At 42.9% G+C, this 22,240-nt stretch overlaps 1 protein-coding gene across 17 annotated transcripts in view; it reads left to right on the top strand.

Moving 5' to 3' along the window:
- Positions 1-22,240, top strand: part of MEIS2 (Meis homeobox 2) — a 202,720-nt gene that overhangs the window by 174,440 nt on the left and 6,040 nt on the right. For 11 of the 17 annotated variants that reach the window (XM_006132700.4, XM_006132698.4, XM_025189474.3 and 8 more), the window contains one exon: positions 21,777-21,835. In XM_006132700.4, the coding sequence (XP_006132762.1) occupies positions 21,777-21,835 (59 nt within the window). Of the gene's footprint in view, positions 1-21,776; positions 21,917-22,240 lie in introns of all 17 variants that reach the window. The other 6 variants (XM_075927029.2, XM_075927027.2, XM_075927025.2 and 3 more) reach the window with 1 other exon arrangement.

Raw genomic sequence — 22,240 nt, 5'->3', positions numbered from 1 at the left:
TGTAAAATATAACAAGAAGGATTCCAAGAAAGGGGACTAAGCATTTCCTGTTAAAATAATACCAGGTCAAAGCAACAGATCGTGGCCCTGAGCCAAAATGCACTTCCTAGTGGCGAAATCCAAATCTGATATGGACAGTACACACTAACTTAAATATATGGGAGTTAGAATTGCTGGTGGGAAGAAGTAATCCACCATTAAAACAAATATGGCCTAGACTGCTTTGACTAACAAGCAATCATAGTAAACAGTGCACTGATGAAAAGTTAGCTTGTTAGACAGTGTGGCTATGTCTAGACTGGCCTGTTTTTCCAGAAAATTAGCCGCTTTTCTGGAAAAACTTGCCAGCTGTCTACACTGGCCACTTGAATTTCCGCAAAAGCACTGACTTCCTACTGTAAGAAATCAGTGCTTCTTGCAGAAATACTATTCTGCTCCCATTCAGGCAAAAGTCCCTTTTGCGCAAAGCTTTTGCACAAAAGGGCCAGTGTAGACAGCTCAAATTTGTTTTCCGCAAAAAAGCCCCGATCGCGAAAATGGCGATCGGGGCTTTTTTGCGGAAAAACGCGTCTAGATTAGCACAGACGCTTTTCCGCAAAAAGTGCTTTTGCGGAAAAGCGTCCGTGCCAATCTAGACACTCTGTTCTGAAAATGCTTTTAACGGAAAACTTTTCCGTTAAAAGCATTTCCGGAAAATCATGCCAATCTAGACACAGCTTGTGTGTTTACATAATGGGTTTATAACATGACAAATAGACTTGACATATCTCAGTGAGTCATTATTCTCTTGGGCATCCTCAAACACAATTCCTTCTCCTCCATGCCTCTGTAGAACGCTTCCCTCATTTTATGTTCACTGCCAAACCTTAGTGTGATCCTTGCTCTTGCTCTTTCTTTCTCCAACATCTCCTGTGTCTGCAACTCAGCTTTTAGCAATATTAACAACACGTGCTACTTCTTTTCTTCCCTTCATTTCCTTTCAGCTTAACTACTGTAATTCCCTTCTCTAAAGTTTCTAAATATCAGCTCTCCATGCCCTGTTTTGTAGCAAATGTTCCTGCCTCTTCCTCACCCATATTTCAAGCATGACAAAATAACCCTATTCTTCAGACAACTCCACTGGTTTTCATTGTACATTTCAGCGCACATTTCAAAATGTTTTTAAAAACCCTTTAAAAACCTGCTTCATGTCCACTCTCTCTGCTTATCTAATACTGGCCTTCTCCCTCCCCACCTAGTTGCACGATCTTATCCCTTTTTGCCCATCATCCTCCAGCCACTTGAAATAATCCTTCTGTACTAGTGACTCTCTAGAAATGGGATTTTCAAAATCAATGAAAACATATATTTTCTCTCTTACTTATGTCCCTTAATTTCTCTCCCTCTGATTGTCTAATTACATAAATTATTATGGGAGGCAGTTCACGTAAAAGATGTTATCGTATATAGCATGATCTATTATAAATATTACAATAAAAATATGTTACACTGAACATAGCAGGGGAAAACTAATTCAGAAAGGCCAAGTTCCTGAGTAAGACTTAGGAGTAAATTTTCAGTACGGTTGAAACCCTGCTTCTTTCATTTTAGGTGCCAAATTTACATCCACAAAGTTTTTACCTGCACTTTGTTCCCCTGCAGATTAATTGCAGGTGCAAGCTGAGCAGTTGGACATCCAGTTACCTGATTTGCACCTGCAATTAGTTAGTCAGAACTGTGAGATTTGTATTTGAAAAGCAGCTGTAAAATTTGGGCCTGAAAAAAAGTCATTTGTATTTTTTGTTGGCACCACTTTCACCCACCAAAGGGCAACTGATCACCTCAGTTAGAGATCACAGAGTGCTGAATTCTTGTATCCCACTTTGAGCAATTCTTTTACATCCTCCAGAGTGTCTCAGTGATGGAGGGACATATAGGAAACGGATATGGGTGCTTCCCAGTCAAGCTTCAGTTAAAGTCCATTTAAAAGGTGCTAGCTTTCTCTTTAGCTAGTGACCATTGTATTTTTTACTATATGTTTTATTGACTCAAAGAACTAATATCTTACATGAAATGTCTCTGGCAACTTAGCTGATACAACACAGGCTAGACTCTCTTAAGCTAGAATTTACTAGGATTAAAGCAGATGTGGCATTACTGTAGTCTGCTAAACCTCATGTGATTTATAAAGATATCAAATATATATTTTTATGATTACGATGATGCTAAACATTTTGTGGATGCTAATGTAGTCACATTGGAAAGACTGGATATAACAACTGTTGGAGATTCAAGAAGAAATACACCCCTTTGCCATTTGATCTGGCTCCTAGAGGATAAGATTGTTTTTACTCTTTAGACGCTGAGTATTAGCATTTTGGTTTTTTTACTACCTTGCTGTAGACTTTGTCATGCTAAAAGTGTGCATGTGTCTAAATCTATATTTTTGACCTCTTTTAAATAGTTCAACATTATATTAAATGGCACTATGAGGTTGCAAATTGTGTATTTTAGCAATACACAAAGGTTACAAATAACTTAATTACAGACAGTCCCCGAGTTACACGGATCCGACTTATGTCGGATCCACAGTTACGAACGGGGCTTTTCTCGCTCCGGAGGACGGGAGCGGCGGGACGCCCAGATGCGCCGCGGTCCGCCGCCCCCATCCTCCGGGGCGAGAAAAGCTGCTCCCTGTCTCCCTGGTCTGCAGGGAAAGGGGGAGCAAAGCCTTGGAGCACGCCTGCAGCGGGACAGCCCGGGCGCGCTTGAACTTTCCCCCTGCGGGCGTGCTCCGCGGCTTTGCTCCCCGTCTCCCGACCAGCAGACCAGGGAGATGGGGAGCAAAGCCTCGGAGCACGCCCACAGTGGGACAGCCGCGGCGCTCCTGGGCTGTCCCGCTGCGGGCGTGCTCCGAGGCTTTGCTCCCTGTCTCCCTGCAGACCAGAGAGATGGGGAGCAAAGCCGCGGAGCACGCTCACAGCGGGACAGCTCAGGCGCGCTTGGGCTGTCCCGCTGCGGGCGTGCTCCGCGGCTTTGCTCCCCGTCTCCCTGGTCTGACCAGCAGACCACGGAGATGGGGAGCAAAGCCTTGGAGCACGCCAGCAGTGGGACAGCCGCGGCGTGCCTGGACTGTCCCGCTGCCCGCGTGCTCTGCAGCTTTGCTCCGCGTCTCCCAGGTCAGCAGACCAGGGAGATGGAGCAAAGCCATGGAGGACTTGGGCGGTCCCGCCACCCCCATCTCCCTGGTCTGCTGGGGAGGGGGGTTGCAGCTAGTGCCCCCTCCCACCCCCAGCAGACCAGGCTTTTCTTGCCTACTCCTGGGGTAAAGCAGCTGGGGGCTGCCGGGTTGGTCCCGCAGCGCCGCTCCGGACCAACCCGGCAGCACCCCAGCTGCTCTGCCCCAGGCGTCCTGATTCAGCCGCTGCTGGTCAGTTTCAGCAGCGGCTGAATCAGGACGCCTGGGGCAGAGCAGCTGGGGTGCTGCTGGGTTGCTCCAGTAGCACCGAGGAGCCGCGCTACTGGAGCAATCCAGCAGCACCCCAGCTGCTCTGCCCCAGGCGTCCCCAAGTCAGCCGCTGCTGAAACTGACCAGCCGCTGACTACAGGAAGCCAGAGGCAGAGTTGCTCTGCCCCAGACTTCCTGGAATCAGCCACTGATCAGTTTCAGCAGCAGCTGACTTGGGGACGCCTGGGTTTCTTAAGTTGCATCTGTATTTAAGTCAGAACTAGCGTCCAGATTCAGCCGCGGTTGAAACTGATTAGTTTCAGCAGCGGCTGACGCCAGTTCCGACTTACATACAGATTCAACTTAAGAACAAACCTACAGTCCCTATCTTGTACGTAACCCGGGGACTGCCTGTATTCAAACTGAAATGTAATAATCTAATTGACTTTTCGCTCTCTTTGCCATTGTTTTCTCTTTCTCTGTGTGCTTGAATATGGAAACCAGAATAAAAAAGGAGAAATCATTTTCACTTTTGTCTAGTCAGTTTTTTTGTCAGATTCTCATGCCGTAGCACAATGGTGCCCAAACTTTTCCTGTCACACCTTTCTCCTAAACAGTAATGGAATTTGCCTATGCCACCCACCCTCCATTACTACACTTCTGGCTCAGCAAGAAGCTTAGGCTGAACTTGGAGCTGGCATGGGGGCAGAGTGGGAATAAAAGCAGAGATACCATTGATGCAAAACAGAGCCAGAGAAATGTTGGGGGGTGATCCCCCCCAGCCGCATGTGGGAGCTGGTCCATGCCCTGCCACATGCCCCCCTGCTAAACATTACTACACACACACACACACGGGGGCCACCCACCCCACAGTTTGGGAGCCATTGCCCTAGCAAAATGCTGCAATGTAAGGGCTGAAAATACCGCACCTTTTGTAACATTTTCACTTTATTTTATTTTATTTTTGTGGATGCATTTCTATTGCTCTGAGTTGTCTCCATAGCTTTTTTATACTAAATCTAAATTTAGGACAAAGTTTGATATGAATATGTCCATTGATTGTTAGTTTATGAACATATCATTAGATAGGCAAAATTTGGCTAGTGTATTTTAATATTTCTTCCTTCGTGTGTGCATGTCTGCCAGATATGTATGTACTTTGACTACATAACAGTGATGAAGAAAAAACATACCAATCTGAATTTTTAATTAAACAACCGCTTTTCATATTCTATTGCACAGGTAAGTAACATTATCTGTGAGTATTAAACCAGAGACATTTTGCTCAATCACCATTATGATGGAGTTTTTCAAACTGTCTTCTTAAATATGGCCAGAACAGTTACAGATGTATCCAATTTGAATGTGAAAATCCTTCATTGGTACCCACTGTAGACCAGTTCCTCAGCTGGTATAAATCAGCATAGCCTCATTAACTTCAAAAGAGCTGCACTAATTTACATCAGCCGAGGATCTGGCCCAGCATGTGAAATGGCATCCAGTTGTGCTGACTGTGCACACAAAGTCCATGGGACTACTCAAGTGCTTAAAGTGAAGCATGGGTAACATTTTCAAAAGCATGCAAGTCCTGTTTCCAAAAGTGCCTTAGGGCTAGATCCACTGCAACCTTCAGCACCTAAATTGCCAATTCTGGCACCTACATTTTGCATTCTCAAAATCCCCTACTGGCCTGCCCCCTAAAACCTGCCACCTAAGGTTGCTTCAAAGATTCTGTGGTGGGCATGCTCACAGCTACCTAGCTCATGCCTAAGCACCAAGATCTCAACTGAAATCCCTGCTCTGCCTGAACAGAGCAGTGAAATGAACCTTCCAGGAGAGTGGCCTTGTACCTGGGCTAGAGAGTATCCTGGGGCGGTTGCTTTCGAAGCTCACTTCTTAAAACTCTTCCAGTTTATATTAAATAATTAACTCAAGCACTCAGCACCTTGCAGGATCAAGGCCAGTTGCCAGTTTTATGAGCTCAAACACAGGCTGATGCACATACAGGTGGATGCGCTCACCCACAGCAAGGCAGATGCAATTTGTGAGACCTACTAAAAATAGAATATTCTCAGTTAATGCTGAAAATCCTCCCATAGCTGTTATTAAAATGCTGTAAATTCACATGCTGTTTCAAAACTGCTCCCATAATGAGTTACAGAGATAGAGAAACTTCTTTCATGACAGGTATTTCCTTTTTATGTGCAATGGGAAAATATCACTACATAATGAACAATATCAGTGTTTATTAAAGATATATGACCACCAAATAGAATGCTAATTTTGATAATATAATTTCCTTTTTTTAAAATGGCATATTCAAGTGACAGTAATCAAGTTGGCAAGCCTATCTGTGAAACCAGATGCTTCGCTATCTAGCCAGCCTTTAAAAATAAAAAGACAGAAAGTTTGCAGGAGTGCTAATTTGCTTATCCTCTGAGGAACCCAACAGCAGCAACTTTAGAGGGATGTGATTTGGGACAGACTCCCACCAACCCTCCGCAGTGCTTGTGAGCCAGCTGGGTATTGAAATTCATAAGAATCCACCTTTTTGAGTGCTTCAGAGAGCACAAGCCTTGTCAATTTCAATCCTATGCTGGTTCAGAAGAATGGAGCCAGCAGAGAGAACAGAGGGATGGTGCAACGTTCACAGGTATGTCCTCGCTCACAACAAATGCAACACTCCAGAGCCCCTGCAGGGCTCCAACCAGCTCTATCCCTGACTTAGGCTATGTCTAGACTGCAAGCCTCTTTCGAAAGAGGCTTTTTCGAAAGATACTTTCGAAAAAGCCTCTTTTGAAAAAGAGCGTCTAGACTGCAAGCGGAACTTTCGAAAAAGCAAGCCGCTTTTTCGAAAGAAAACAGCGAGTGAGTCTGGATGCTCTCTTTCTAAAAAGCCCTGTTGGCATTCAAGAACGCCTTTTTTCGAAAGAGCACTTTTGTGAAATGAGGTTTACCGCTGTCAAAAAAAAAGCCGCGTTCTTTCTATTTAATTTCGAAAGAAAGCGGCTGCAATCTAGACACAGGTGAAGTTTTTTCGAAAAAAGGCTACTTTTTTCGAAAAAAACCCTGAGTCTGGACACAGCCTTACTGTCTGGGCTCTGCATTTACCTCTGATTACCCAGGGAGGCTGACTGGGTAGCTGGGATTGAGCCATGACGCAAGCATGAATGTGGGAGAGTGAGCAGTCTCACCTTTTGGGTTTTAATTTTCCTCTCTCTGAGGTCTGCACAGCTTGGCTTACAGCAAATTAGGCACCTGGTATCATAGGTGCAACATTAAAAGAAACATTTAAGGTAAAGTTTTTAACAGACTCTCTAAGGTAGTCTTAAAACTTTTTTGCTGTTGTACACAATAGTGTGGGAAGGTAAAAAGGCTTTATCAGCATGAGACTGGGATGAGCTGCAAAAATCTCTCTTGCCTTCACCACTCCTGAACAATAATGTTGCTATTATGTATTATTTATTTTATCAAAACACTTGGGAGCTCCCATAGGCCAGGCACTGTACAGACACTGAAAAAAGCCCACCCCACAGAGCCAGCAGTTCTCATCCCAATAACACCTTTACACATCCCACATATTGAGCCTGAAGAACCTCCTCTTTGAGAAAACCTGGCCTACCATAAGTAAAGTGACCAAAGTGGGAGGACATTAAAGGAGAGGAAGTAACCTAAGCAGAGCCTCCAATGGCAATGGTGCAAAAAAGAATGGACATCACCATATAATTACGGCTTACAGGGGAAATGATTAGGTACTTTACTGCAGTGGTTTTCAAATTATGGGTCATGACCCAGTACTGGATTATGGAATATCAGGCACTGGGTCTCGTTGCTGCAGGGTGTTCAGGTGACTAGAGGGGATGCTAAGGCAGGTTAACCACCACAGACTGTGCTGCGCCCCAGAAGCGACCGGTAGCAAGGCCAGATTCTAGGTGGGGGATGGGGTGTAGAGAGGGCACAGGGTTCCACACGCTACTCCCGTGAGTGCTAGCTCTGCACTCCCATTGTCTAATAACCTGCTGCTGGCTGCTTCTGGGCTGGCTCCCTGCTGCATTGCTTACCAGGAGTTGTTAAGGTAAGCCACTCCTGCCCCAGCCCTCACCCTCCCAAAGCTGGAGCCCTCTCCTACACCCCAAAGCTCTCATCCTCAGACCCACCCTGGAGCCCACACTCTTGTCAAATTATGTTGGGTCACGGGCATCAATGATTTTCTTCAACTGGATCATGGGAAAAAAGTTTGAAAACCACTGCTTTACTGATAGGTGCTGTAACAAGCAGGTGTGGAGGGAAGGGGGATTGAGATTATACTATAGTAGCCACCAGCTGAAGAAAGATATCTATAGCTATAATTAAAACATTCTCCAGTTATTATGGACTGTTGCTTAATATTCTATTGTTCCACTGACAGCATAATTTTTAATATGTCATTTTATGCTATGCTGTAGATCATCATTATTCTGCCTCCCTTAGGGTCTTGGCTATTTATTTGTTTTCACAAGCTAACATATGCATATGTGCTTCTCTTGGACAACGGTGATGATGTAACCCTTCCTCACTCAGTTCGTTCCCCCTTTGTTTCTTAAGCCTTTTCCTCCTCTTGTCAGGTTGCAGCAGTAAGGAGTCTGAGGCGACATCTAGAATGCAGGCTTCTTTTGGACAAAACTTTTCCGGAAGAGATCTTCCAGAAAATCTTCTTTTGAAAGAAAGCGTCCATACAGCAAAAGCGCATCGAAAAAGCGATCTGCTTTTTCAAAAGATAGCGTCCACATTGATTTGACGCTATCTCTCATTTAAGTAGTGATTACTACTTAAAAAAAAAAAAAAGGCCCTCTTTCCCGTCCACACATGCCTTTTTCTGAAAGAGCTCTTTTGGAAAAAGGCTTCTTCCTCATAGAAATTGGTTTACCGCTGTCGGAAAAACCCCTGCGTTCTTTCGACTTTCTGTCAAAAGAACGCAATTGCAGTGTGGACCTAAGTGTAGTTTTTCTAGAAAAACGGCCCCTGCAGTTTAGACATACCCTGAGTATGGCATGTGGTTGGCATCTTAGCCAATACTGTATCTACAGGTTTATGCACTCTTTAACACGGTAATTCCATACAACAGCTTTTTGTGGCTGCGAGCATTTATTTCCCTTTAATAAACTTGAGAATGGATTAAGTGCTCAACTTCACAAAGGTAGCTCCTCAGTTGCTTCTGAGGGAGTGCTGGGGGCTCAGCACCCCACTTAAGGGACTCAGCACTTCATAGCAGCTGCTCGGCTCCTTGTAATATGACTCTAAAAGACCTGACCAGAGCTTTACTCCATGCTGTCAGTGTGATGTTCTGATTAACTTTAATTATGTCAATAGCCATTGCTTATTAAATACCTTTTCTCAAAATGTTTCTCAAATAGAAACTTAGGGAAGTTTAAGCTGGCAGTGTCTGCCACAGCAGCTTTTCATCAGTACCAGTGTGAATATCTTTAGGATCAGCAGTTCTCAAATTTTCAGCAGTGTGTTTCTATACATTTATTTTGGCTGCAGATTGTGAAAACTAAACTGTTAAGATCCAATTTCCTAAGATCCAGTGGCTGATAGGTAAAATACATATTTCCTAGCCTAATCCTTTTCCCTTTAGATTTGAAGCTTTAATGACCATGAAAAAATATACCAGGAGGGCCAAGACAGGACAGGGGATACAAAAAAAAAATAGTTCACTTTGGACAAAATTTGCTGTCAGGGTAAATGGAGCATTCCTTCTGAACTCACAAACTGGGTTGGTTGTAGATGGTTGCTACAATAAGGCTTCTTTCATACAGGTGTGTTTATGCCCCAGGCTTGCTGGCCACAGTCCATTCCATTTACAGAAGCTGAATTAAACAATAACTACCACATTGCAAAAAGAAGAAGGAAAAAAAAAAGGTGAGCGTCAAAGGAGATGCCTGAGAGCTTTGTTAGGGCCAAGAAAAACCCTGTTGCAGTTGTCAGAGCTTGTTGATGTTGCAGAGAACGGCATTTTTTTTTTCTGCTGGATTTTGTGGTTCTGCCTTAGGAAAGAAAGTAAAATAGAACGGAAGAACAAAGTCCTACTCTATAAATCAGCAGCTGCTCCTTGCCAGATCAAAGGAGTGACATTTTTGCTCCTGGACTACTTGTCCACTTTAGGTGCTTGACAGACAGCTAACAGCTGGCCTGTTACACAGCATAGGAGAATCAAGCTACATCTTCTTCAGAGTAGATGACAAGCTAATCAGAGATATCCATAACACAGGACATGTGAGTGCACCTTGATCTCTTCAAATACATCCAATACATAATTGCTAAACATCTTTGTGCATTTTTTGGCAAGTTAATACTTCAGTAGTTTCCGCTGAGAAGTCAGATGGAGAATTACTATGTTTAGTTCATCATGAAGATGCAAAGTTAAACAGACATTACATTTTTATATAAGCTCTCCTCTTCAGGCTAATTGATGAATACCTGAAAATTGAATCTGACCTAGTTAGGAACCCCAAGTGACTTTAATTTGATTGACTATTACAAAAATATGGATTTTTCAAAAATGGTTGCCCAAAATTAGGATCCAAATCTGCATTTAAGAGCCTGAATAAGTAGCCTGATTTTCAAAAGTATTGAACACTCATCAGCTCCCAATTTTCAAAATATTTTCCCATGAGTTTAACATGACAAATTAACACATCTTTAAATTCAAGGGTAACTTAAGAATCAAATAGGTGGGTCTAAATTCACTTTTAATGCAGACATCCCAATGCAAGCAAAATAGCGTACATGCCAAATTAGCTAAAATTGTGTTCAGAGTCTCCATAAGATGAATGTATACAGACCTGGAATTTTAATGTCAGTAGTAAAACTTTCAAAGTAATTTAGTTTCTGGTTGCTTCCCATTTGCAATAAATCAAGTACAGGATGAGGTAATATACTACAACTTATGTCTATTGACTTAGCATTTTATCTTTAAGATATGAATAGCTAAGGAACGCTGTTTGTCTCCTCCCTTCCTTTCAAGTACCTTTGAAAGATCGCTTTTACGGTGCATGATAAATAACCATATATGAATAATCTGATGGCATTCTGAAAGAGTAACAGACATTGCTTCAAAAATCATGACCTGCTGGGATGCTTTGTTATGTGGTATGAGGTGTGATTACATTCACTGAATAGTGTTTATTATCATTCAGAATTCCAAGGGAAATAAAAGATAATTTTCCACCTAGGTTAAAACATCATGAAAGCTTATAATGAAAATCTGTGCGTAGAGGGTTCTTTGTATAGCGGGAATTCTTCATTAAACTCAGTGTTAACAGATTTATTCCTCTAACTGGTTCTCATTCACAATGGGGTTTCACAGTATATTTGCAATCCTGGACAATGCAATCTCTTTCCACTATACAATTTAGCAAAGTTCAAATGGGGTAGTATTCAGTCATGGTGCTAGCTCACTTTTATAGCCAATTGTAGCAGTGAAGATACACCTTTACTCAGAGAAATTAATTGCATTCTAAAGGCTGTGACTACATAGTTACAGTGCCAACACTAGGCTTATGTGACCTAAGGGTTAACATATGGTCCCACTCTTCCAAGGACGCAGATATGCTCTCAACCCACCAGCCATGGAGCCATGGCACCAACCCATATTTTCACTCATGGTCCCATCTGACTCCAGTGGGCCACAGCACAAAATGATTTCTCCATCTGCACATCCCATTTGGGAAGCTATGTTTTGGCTCCACCTCCTGGCTTCCTTCTACATGCAGTGGAGGAGGTCGCCAGGGGCCACAGAGAACACAAACAAGTATGGGGAAGTGGGTTCAGGCAGACAGCCAGGGATAGGAATTACTCTGTGCATGCTGGAATGGGGAAAAACAGAAGTGATTATATTGGGCTCTGCAAAATCTAGAGTCAGCACTGTATGCTTCAGTCCTCACTTTCTCTGCCTATAAAAAAAGTTTTATTATCTTGCCTCCGAACTACAGCAGAGGCAAGATTCTCATACAGTCCACATGTATGAACACCTAAAGTATGGAATAAACAAGTGGACCCTTTCAGTATGTATTACCAGCAAACACTGTTGACAAAAAATAAACAAACAAAATCACCCCCTCAAACTCTTGCCTTGAGTCTGGTCTTTTTCCTGTGCTCCAGAAATATAACCTGGTAGAAGAGTTACATGTTTAAAGAGACACATTTTCTGGAAGCTAAATAAATACCAATTGTTGACAATTCTCATGATTTTATCAAGAATTTTGTGGTATTTAATGTTTAACTTGATGTCCAAGCTCCCAGAGAAGAAGTGGTATGATGAGAGTCTTGCCTTCATTCCTTCCTTCCTTCCTTTAAAGTAAGTTTCTCTGTTCATTTCTCAGACATCTGGAGAAATTCTTGAAAAATGTAAAGCCTCAAAAACTAGAAGGTAAATAAAGAAACACTAGATAGATAGATTAGATTATGATGTGTATTTACCTTCTTGTTTTATATATAATCTCATTAATTTTAAGACACTCTCATCCTTTTGGGTATCTTGGCTCATGATTTTTGAATGTTTGGGACTGGCAGTACTGAAATATAGACTTTTGAGTGCCATTATGTAATTTTCAGAATTGCCATCTCCTGTGAAGATGAAACTTTTGCAAGTGACATACAAGACGTGGCAGAGGTCCATGGAACCATCAGTGAACATAGAGTATCTATCTAAAGCTATGTCTAGACAGCAGTGCTATTTCGGGATACTGGAAGTATCCTGAAATAGCTATTCCACGTCTTTAAACACACCCATTATTTTGAAATATATTTCAAAATAACGGGCATGCTATTCCAGTGTTCTTGTAACCCTCATTTCATGAGGGTTAAGGGACTTGTCGAAATAGAACTTTATTTCAAAATTTGGAGCTGTGTAGACCAAATTGCTGCATAGTGCAAATTGCTTAGCTTATTTCAAGGTAAGGGTGCAGTGTAGACGCACCTTTAAGAGACAGCCAGCCCTGCCATTTTTAAAATATCCTAATCTTCCCTGGAATACTTACACCTTTAACAAAGTTATCCAATCCTGTGTTAAGAAGTTTTGTCAAGAAATAAGTCCTTCTTTTTCCCTCCTCTTTGAAAATCAATCATGAAAGTGATTCCACTCTTCAGTATTTTTAGCTTAAGGGAGCCTCTTTGGCTGGCTCACATCCAAGTGTCTACATTCACCTTTATACTTTTTTTTATAAGGAATGCTACACACAAGTGTTGGCAAACAGGTGTGGCATAGAGTCAGTGAAGCAGAAACAAAGGGTTTATCAGCCATTTTTATATACATGCCCACACAAAAGGACATCTAACCTAATTCTGTCAGTTTAAAACACACACTGGAGTGAAAAGGTTAAATAAACCAAGATGGATAGATTTCAGCTGCAAAAATAAAAGCCTGATTGATAAACAATGAATAGTTTTAAAGGAGTATATATTTATAGCTATAAAAATGTTGCTTCAATTTTAGCTTTTCAGATTCCACTCTTCTGGAAAGCTCTGTTCCTCTGAAATGGATGTGGTAGAAATGTATAAAATATATAATCATTATGAACTGATCTCAGCAAAACTGTCACAAAGAAATTAGAAAATGTCCCATGTGAATGTTTTTGTCCACTTCATTTACAAAATAGAATTAGATTTCACAACTAAATAGACAATTGTAGGGGTTTTTTTTTTTCAAAAAATCATTAAATGGCAGTGGGCTTAGTTTAAATAGAAACCAAAAAAGCAGGGTGTGGCGTGGGGTGGACAAAACCACTGACATTTTCACACTTCAAATGCTGAAATGTCATTTGACAAAGATTAGTTGTCCCATCAAAATTTACAAATACTGGAGATTTTACCTGTTGTAGGTCCATATTTAGGGGTACATGTGGAGAATGTGCTTAAAACCCATTGATTTCAGTGGGTGTTAAGGGCATGTCAAAGGGATTTGCTGAAGGAGGGGCTTAATATGACAACACGTTTTCATGGAAATGTTAAGTGCCATATAATAATGCCAAGCAAACCTTCCAGAAAAACATGTTAATTACATTTTGTGAACAAACTATCACCACTTGTCCATATTACTGTTTGTGAACAAAAATATGACACACAGGACACTGAATGTTTCAAAAGGTTCCACTGGGCAGCTGAGGGTACTGGAAACGGGATACAGAAAATTTTACTCCTAATTTGTGACCTGTCATCTACAGCGTGGCCAAATGTATGAAACAACACAGAACCTGGATGTCTACCTTATCTCTAGAAGAGACAACCCCTAATTCAGGGTCAAGGCACATTGGCTGGCCTTTGTGGAAAAACTTGACTAGCACATTCACTGTTGTATCTAGTAGCTGGGCTGAACATTTCAAACTCCATGGCTCTCCTTCTGGCAACTTTCATATGTAGTTAAGTGCCTAAAGCTGCAGTTAGATATCTAGTGGGGTTTTCAGAAACTCCTAAGTAGGTGAGGTACCTAACTACTATTGGCAGGATTGACTTGGAGAGGCATCTTTAGGTGCCTAAAAGCCTTTGAAAACCAGGTTCTGTTTGTATGGCAAGTGCTACAGCAGAACAGCTACAGCTCTTCTGCTGTAGTTCTTCAGTGTAAACATTTACTACAGTGACAAAAGCAGTTCTTCATTTACTGTAGGTCCACATAAGAATTCATCCATTAACTTAGCTGTGTCCGTATCAGAACTTAAGTTGGGTTAACTACTACTCTCAGGAGTGTGGATTTCAGGTTGACTGGACCTCACTTTTTTTTTTAAAGAAAGGCAATAGATTCATCTAGCATTATTAATTATGTTTATTCTTATTATTACGATAGTGCCACAATCCCTAGTTGGGAACTCTGTCCTTTACAGATACCCAGGCAGTCATAGTACCAGTCCTAAACAGGTTACAGTCTAATTTGAGACAACACACTGCCGTATTCAATCTTTGGAGTGCCTTGGAAGTGCATTCTTGTTGATTTATTCCTTTCTCTTTTTGCAGTATAAGGAAGTGAAGGTCTTTCTGTGCATGCAGTGAGTTGATTGATTTAAAGGATTTTTTTATTTCAACATGTCAGTGTCTGTTATGGCTATTTCAAGTGGAATCAAGAGAGCACAGTGATATTTACAGCTAAACTCTGTGGTCCCATATTGTACCTCACCATAATCTATTTTCTTTCTTTAAAAAAAAAAAGTGAGGCCTGGTCTATCTGAAATTCTCTCCTCTGGGAGAAGTTGTTAACCCAACTTAAGCCCCAGTATAGGTTAATGGGAGAATTTTAGTGTGGGCCTACAGTGAGGGAAAATCAGCTTCTGTCACTGTAGGAAGTGTCTAGACTGAAGCACCACCAGCACAGCTAAAAATGGCTCTTCAGCTCAATCAATTCATATCAATAGGTGTTAGGCACCTAACCTCAAGAAGGGAAATGCATTTTTCTGTAGAAGACCAGCACAAGACTCTCTTGACCGCTTAGGTCCCACATTGCCAGCCAGTAACCTAAGGTAGTGACTGGGGATGAATACAGCTCTATTCTACAACCAGCCAGTCTAGTCCCAGGTTGGGGGATGAATGAATCTCATGTCTCCAAACGTTGCTCTTTTTCATCCACATAAAACCAAACTGTTGTGGCTTTATGCAGGAAAATGAATCTCCTCCAATATCCTTTCAGGGGGTTGAAACAACCTATTTCAGTATAAATCAGTGTAGGATCTTGCACAGTGTTTCTGAAAGTGTTCCGCGGAATCACTCTCAGAAACACATTAACTGGCCACCCCGGTTTGTGTATTTACCGACGCCGTGGCCACAGAGCCTCGCGACTCCCATTGGCTCCGTTTCATCCTTTGCAGCCAAGGGGAGCCGCAGGAAATGGTGGCCCGGCCCACGCCACTTCCCGTGGCTCCCCTTGGCTGCAAAGGTCAACTGTTCTGCCTAAGCAACATGCCTAACTACACTTACAATATTCTGCAAACTGTAGAATTCACTAGTTTACCTCTGCTGCTTGTATTTGTGGGGGTGGGGAGGGCCAAGTGAGCACGCAGATAAAAAGAAACAATGAGATTTCTTTTAAATCACTTTACATTTTGATCTCTATCCTGCTTGTCTTGCTCACATAAATAGCCACAATGAAATTGGTGGAACCACTTGAGTGAGAAAGGTGAATAGATTTTGACCCTGTATCATTTATGTGACTGCTTTATGGAAAAGTGCAGTGCTAACAGAAATACATCTTTTCATAGCCAATGCCACTGTTTGAATGACAGTAAAACTCCATTAGTCCGGCATCCAATGCTCCGGGACTCCTGATGGTCCGGCACCATCAGGAACCCGGAAGTGCTGGGGCAGCCGGACAGGCTTCTCCCATTCAGCTGCTTCTGAAACTGACCAGCAGCTGAATCGGGGAAACCGGGAGCAGAGCAGCTGGGGTGCTGCCAGGTTGGTCTCGTAGCGCTGCCCCTTGGGGCTGTGGGACAAACCCGGCAGCACCCCAGCTACTCTTGGGGACGCCTGGGGCAGAGCAGCTGGAGTGCTGTTGGGTTGGTCCCACAGCTCCAAAGTATGGCGCTGCGGGACCAACCCGGCAGGACCCCAGCTGCTCTGCCCTAGGGGTCCCCGATTCAGCCGCTGCTGAAACAGATCAGTGACTGATTCCAGGAAGCCCGGGGCAGAGCTGCTCTGCCCCGGGCTTCCTGGAATCAGCCGCTGATCTGTTTCAGCAGCGGCTGACTTGGGGACCCCTGGGGCAGAGCAGCTGGGGTGCTGCTGGGTTGGTCCCACAGCGCCAAGGGGCAGCGTTACGGGACCAACCCGGCAGCACTCCAGCTGCTTTGCCCCAGGCATCGGGATTCAGCCGCTGCTGAAACTGACCAACAGCGTCAGTTTCACCAGCAGGCTGAATCCGGATGCCTGGGGCAGAGCAGCTGGGGTGCTGCGGGGTTGGTCTCGTAGCGCCACCCCTCGGTGCTGCGGGACCAACCCAGCAGCACTCCAGCTGCTCTGCCCCAGGCGTCCCCAAGAGCAGCTGGGGTGCTGCCAGGTTGGTCCCACAGCGCCAAGGGGCAGCGCTATGGGACCAACCGGGCAGCACCCCAGCTGCTTTGCCCCAGGCATCAGGATTCAGCCACTGCTGAAACTGACCAGCAGTGTCAGTTTCACCAGCAGGCTGAATCCGGGCGCCTGGGGCAGAACAGCTGTGGTGCTGCGGGGTTGGTCTCGTAGCGCCGCCCCTCGGCGCTGCGGGACCAACCCGGCAGCACTCCAGCTGCTCTGCCCCAGGCGTCCCCAAGAGCAGCTGGGGTGCTGCCAGGTTGGTCCCGCAACCCCGAGGGGCAGCGCTACGGGACCAACCGGGCAGTACCCCAGCTGCTCTGTCCCAGGCGTCCCTACAAGCAGCTGGGTTGGTGCCGTAGCGCCGCCCCTCGGCGCTGCGGGACCAACCCGGCAGCACCCCAGCTGCTCTATTGCAGGCATCCCCAATTCAGCTGCTGCTGAAACTGACCAGCAGCGGCTGAATCAGGGACGCCTGAATCGTAAGGGGAGGCTATGAGGGGTCTGGGGTGGCATCCCCTCCCACACCACTCCAGACCCCCCTTCTGATAGCCCCCCCCCTTCTGATAGCCCCCCCCCTTCTGATAGTCGGGCATATCTGATAATCCGGCACCCCCTGGGTCCTAAAGGTGCCGGATTATCGGAAGTTTACTGTAGTAGGGATGATAATCTGAAATCTGCAAAATGATGGGAGTGAGAGTTGCCCTATATGTAATACACCAATTACATTCTATTCTACTTAAGAATACACACCTCATTTATCATTCCAGGGTAAGGGTCAAATTCTGCATATGTGTAAATGTAGAGTAGAGGTGGGCAACACGTGCCCTAGGGACACGTGTGCCACATGGCGGTTCTGTGTGTGGCCCAGGAAACCTTTTGTTTACCGTTGCCCATGCACAGGTTTGCCACATTCTGCTGGTTTTCATCCATGTAATTCTTTTCCTTCCAATATTACAAAAGTGACATGCCCTTAAAGCAAGGGCATGTGAACTGATTGCACACAACATTGTGAGAGCCATGTGCTCCCTCTGCATCCAGTCAAAGTGCTGCTACAATACAATCGGCAGAGCCCACAAATTCTAGCTACAAAAGCACAATTAGCAAAACTACCCAATCCCAGAAGACTGTCAAGGTTATGACAATTTTGCAGCCCATTGAGAAGAAGGAGGGCCACTCACATGGCCCACTCACTAGCCTAGGTTGCATTTCATTGATGTAATGCTTGTGAAAGGAGCCAAATGGACAGCTTGCAGGCTGAATTCCCTTGTTTATCCACAGAACAGGTATGGCACATATAGCGGCAATGTGAACTTCAATACTATTCCCTGCCAGTGTGCCTGAATGTTAATATAGACATGAGGAAAAATGGTTCTGTGGAAAGGTAATAGAGAAATCCAGCTTCACATTCTGGCTTTGCCACAGACTCCCTGTATGACTTTGGGCAAATTACTTAATCTGTCTCTGTATCTGTTCTTTTCTATAAACTGGGAACAATAATGCTTTTGGCTATCCAGGCTATTCAGACTAGGGAATGTCTCTCATTATGTATTTGTATAGTATGTATTGAAACAGGGCCCTGATCATGGATGAGACTGCTACCTGCTCCTAGAATACAAATAATTATGATTAATAATAGAGCAGGTCTCTCCATTAGAAATGATTTGTTTGTCTTTCCCATTCAGTCGCTGGTCTCTGGTTGAAGGCAACCATCAAGGTTGTCAATTAGCGATAAGGATCAGAACTGTGAAATACTGTTTCATAGGGGCTCAAATAATGCTGAAAATAGTGTTATTTATATTTTTGTTTCATTTTTCACTGGTCTTTTAATGCCCCTTAAAACATTTCTGCCAAGGTAACAAAACAGTGTTTCTGTATTGCATGAACTGAAATACTTTTCAAGGACCAGCTCTTGCTGTATTTTGGCCCCAAACGTGGCACCCTGGGGCATTTAAAAGAAAAGCCCTCAAAAAATGTAAAGTCTAGATCAGGGAGTATGGCTTCTATTTCTCTAATATGCATCATTTACGTTTATGGTGTATTATAAATAATACTGCACAAACACTATATTCTGTGCATGTCTGCCAATTGTGCTGGTGGTTTATGTGATGTAGTCATTTCCAATGATATTGGACCTGATTTTCCGCATGAATTAAACTATGCAACTGCTTTTGTACCCATAATTTTGTTGATGCAAATAATTTCAGATGTAATTTTGCAGATATAGTTACTTGATGGCATAAGTGATACAACTTAAGGCTGGTATTTTCAAAGAGGAATTACATTTTAATGGGATAGGGGTGCCTAACTCTCCTAAGTGCCATTGAAAACCTAAATGTCCAAGTTCTTGACAGTACCCCTCTCCTCACAACAAGGTATTTACATGTGCAAGTGATATCAATTGCACTTACAATTCTTTGTATGTGCAAAATTGCAGGAGCAAAAAGGAAGGTTTAGAAAGTAGGGGTCAAATCAAGTGCTGTGTTCCTTAGCAACTATACTATGGTCTTTCCACATTTACTGGAACTTTGCAGCCATATAATTTAATACAAGATTTCCCCCATTGGATTTTTGGGGGCTCACTTTCAGGGCTTCCACTTCCTCATCAGTAAATATCTACTGAATCATCTAGTAGTTCATATAGAAGATCTAGAATTTCTCCTGTGGGTTTAATAAACGTAGTGCAAAATGTCTTCCTTTGGAAGTGAATGGCTAGCCAGTGCACAAGAAACAGAGGCTGGGCTTTCAAAATCCATCTCATAACGTCAAAACCCTGGTAGAATATATAAGACTGTAAATCCAAATTTGGTATTCTCATACTTGTGAGCCAGTTATGTCACTTTAGACCTTTTAGGACTTAAAATTTTCTTAATATTCTGCATTGTTGTGTAAACCCCATTGAAAAAACACTTCAGAGAACGCCCATTTTCTTTACTAATGTAAACATTCTGACCAGTATCCAAAGATATGACCTCTAGGTGAACTTTTAACCTTCCCCTTAATTATTTGTTTGAAGGCAGTGTGGAGTTCTCCTGCTGGGAGTGAAGAACCATAATGCTTTGCAGCTCTGCGAGTAAGGGAGTGTTTGGAGGAAAGTGGAAAGGGACATAAATAAGGGGACCACCAGATGTAAATAATAAAAGTGGTTAGGGCTTAAATAAAAACTGAAAAACCAATTTAGTTTCCCCAAAGAATGGCGAGCTTCAAGAAAGTAGGGGCTCAGAAGACAAAAAGTGGGGGAGGGTTTCTTGTCTATAATTTTTTACAGGCCGCCCAAATAAGCACTCACTGCATTCTTTAAAACTTTGCCATCTGTATACATCATTAGAAGCTCGAAGGAGAAGAGAAAACAGTCTTATCAGGATTTTCTCTTAATCTCTATTGGCCTTAACTTTAGCTGATAAAAGGCATGCTGGATACAGAAGGTTCAGGTCAGCCCACATTTGGTCAGCGTGGTAACATTGCTGGAAAGCAGCTAAGCAAATTAAGTCCTATCAGAGACCTTTGTCTTTGGGGATGGAAACTGTGTCTAAAAGTCACAGTGTTAGAAGAGGAAATACCTCCATCATGCTGAAATTACTGCTAGCTGAAGGAATGAACAACAGAATCAATTCTTTGTTTTTATTTTTAATATATGAAGTCTCCTCATGACTAATTCGGAGGCAGGATGACATTTTTGACAACTGAGTTATACTTTCCTTGAAGAATGGAGAATATCTTTGTTTTGGATGTCAACATAGGGATGCAAAAAAAAAAAGACCTTTTGGTGTTATTTGTAGCATTTATGCATCTATCTAATGGAATTTCCACCAGTATGATTAAAGGAGATATAAACAAAGGTGTACTGTCTTTTGTTATCTTTGATGGATTTTAACCTGAGGGGAGCAACATAGTGGCTAGGATAGGATATGTCTGATGGCCAGCTGTGTGTTAGTAGAATTCTACTAAGTGAGCTGATTAATTGAATTTTCCATTATTGACTGAAAAACTCCCAATAACTTCAGCAGGCTTTGGATCAGGCCTTATGGCAGTTAAGGAGGCTGTTTTGAATGATGGGCATGTTAGTATTTCTGAAGAGGATTAAACACTAGTATTCAACTTCATTAGCACTCCTTAAGGGTCACTAGACTGAAGTCTGAACTGTGAAATACAGGACAAAACCTGAACATAAGCCCTAAAGTGTTCTTAAAACACAAAGAACGCAGATAAAAACAAGTGTGTGGCTTGTAAGTGATAGAAAATTGCCTTGTTTTGAATAAATTGTATAAATAAAATAAGTGGGGTAAAATATTTTACGGAGTTTGATTTTACTGAGTTTGAGCTGATGTGGATTAAAGGAATAGAAAAGATTCAAGCACTTATTTGTGGATTACAAACAAAATTAAATTCAGGCTTTCTAGGCAAATAACTGGCTTTACCTAATGCTCAAATGCCTTGGCCACTACTCCAGCTATGGTCCCTGATTTGAGGAAAAAGTGCTTTTGGGCCTAATATTAAACACATGTAGCAATGACTCCCTCTTTCTATTGAGTTGAAAGGTGCCTCGGTTTATGGTCAGCAGTTGCTTAATGCTCTGCCTTGGGTGTCCCACTCTTAGCTGAAAAGGTCGCCCCCAGCTGGCACTGACCTCTAAATGACCCCTGACTTTACAGGCTTAAACTGCAGGAGTTGCAGAAGAGCAGAAGTCTTTCTGGGCCAGCACTTATTGCTGCTGTGCTGGTGATAAAACTTCAGACAGCCTAATTGATGGCTTTGCTGACCTAACAATACCTTGTGAAAGCACAGAGTGGCAAAGCCTGGTCCTCATTTATGGCCAGCTGCAAGGGTAGCTGAATCCCCTATGATGAAGAGGAAAAAAAATCTTCTAGCCTGTGAACTTTAACCAGGTTCCTAGTTGCTTTAAGAAATTAAAGAAACAATTGTAACACAAGTTTTCATTCACATGTACTTGTTCACAGCCTTCTGGTAAATCCAGTCTTGGACTGACTAGTAAAGATAAAAACGTTTCATAGGGGTAGCCAAGTCAGGCTGTAACAGGAAAAACTTAAAAACAACAAATGGTCTGGTAGCACTTTATAGACTAACAAAACATGTAGATGGTATCGTGAGCTTTTGTAGGCACAGCCCACTTCTTCTGATGAAAGATAAGCATGTCACAAGTTACCATTTCTGAGCGCTTCGAGTAAAATCTTTTAAAGTGAAATTATATTTTAGATGCTGCTGTATTACACTGGATCCCTGTCAGAGTTAAAGCAAAGGTGTTCTTGAAAGACAGAAGCAAGCTGATGAATGGACTTCTATTCTTTGTGTTCTGTTTTAGGTTTATTAATGCCAGAAGAAGAATAGTACAGCCTATGATTGACCAGTCAAATCGAGCAGGCAAGTTCCAAGTAGTATCTGTATTCAAGTCCCACAGGCGCAAATCCTCATCAAGTTATTCTTCAGGAGTCCCATCACCTGGTAAATAAATGCCTCAACTAGGCATTCTGGGAGATTATTTTTTCTTATGTCCCCAGAATTCCGCTGTAGGAAGCAACTTCACTAATTGGTGCTAATTGGAGATTTCCCACCCTGACTCTACTGAAACTGCTTTTTATTTTCTCTCTGAATTGGTAATTGGGTACAAGTACTAGTGCCACAAGCAGTTTGTTTGACTGGGAGCTCTTGAATTACTCATTGCTTGTCTGCATCCAATCAGCAGGACAATCTCATTTTCTTGCTACCCACAACTCCTTGGTGTATGCATTGCTTTCACTTCTGTAGGGCTAGCTGTAAAACTCATTG

Source organism: Pelodiscus sinensis, chromosome 5 (assembly GCF_052426305.1).
Source record: "Pelodiscus sinensis isolate ZL-2025 chromosome 5, ASM5242630v1, whole genome shotgun sequence".
In the NCBI taxonomy this organism is placed as follows: Eukaryota; Metazoa; Chordata; order Testudines; family Trionychidae; genus Pelodiscus; species Pelodiscus sinensis.
Note: the sequence above shows the minus strand (reverse complement) of the source record. Positions and strands in the feature narration are given on the sequence as shown.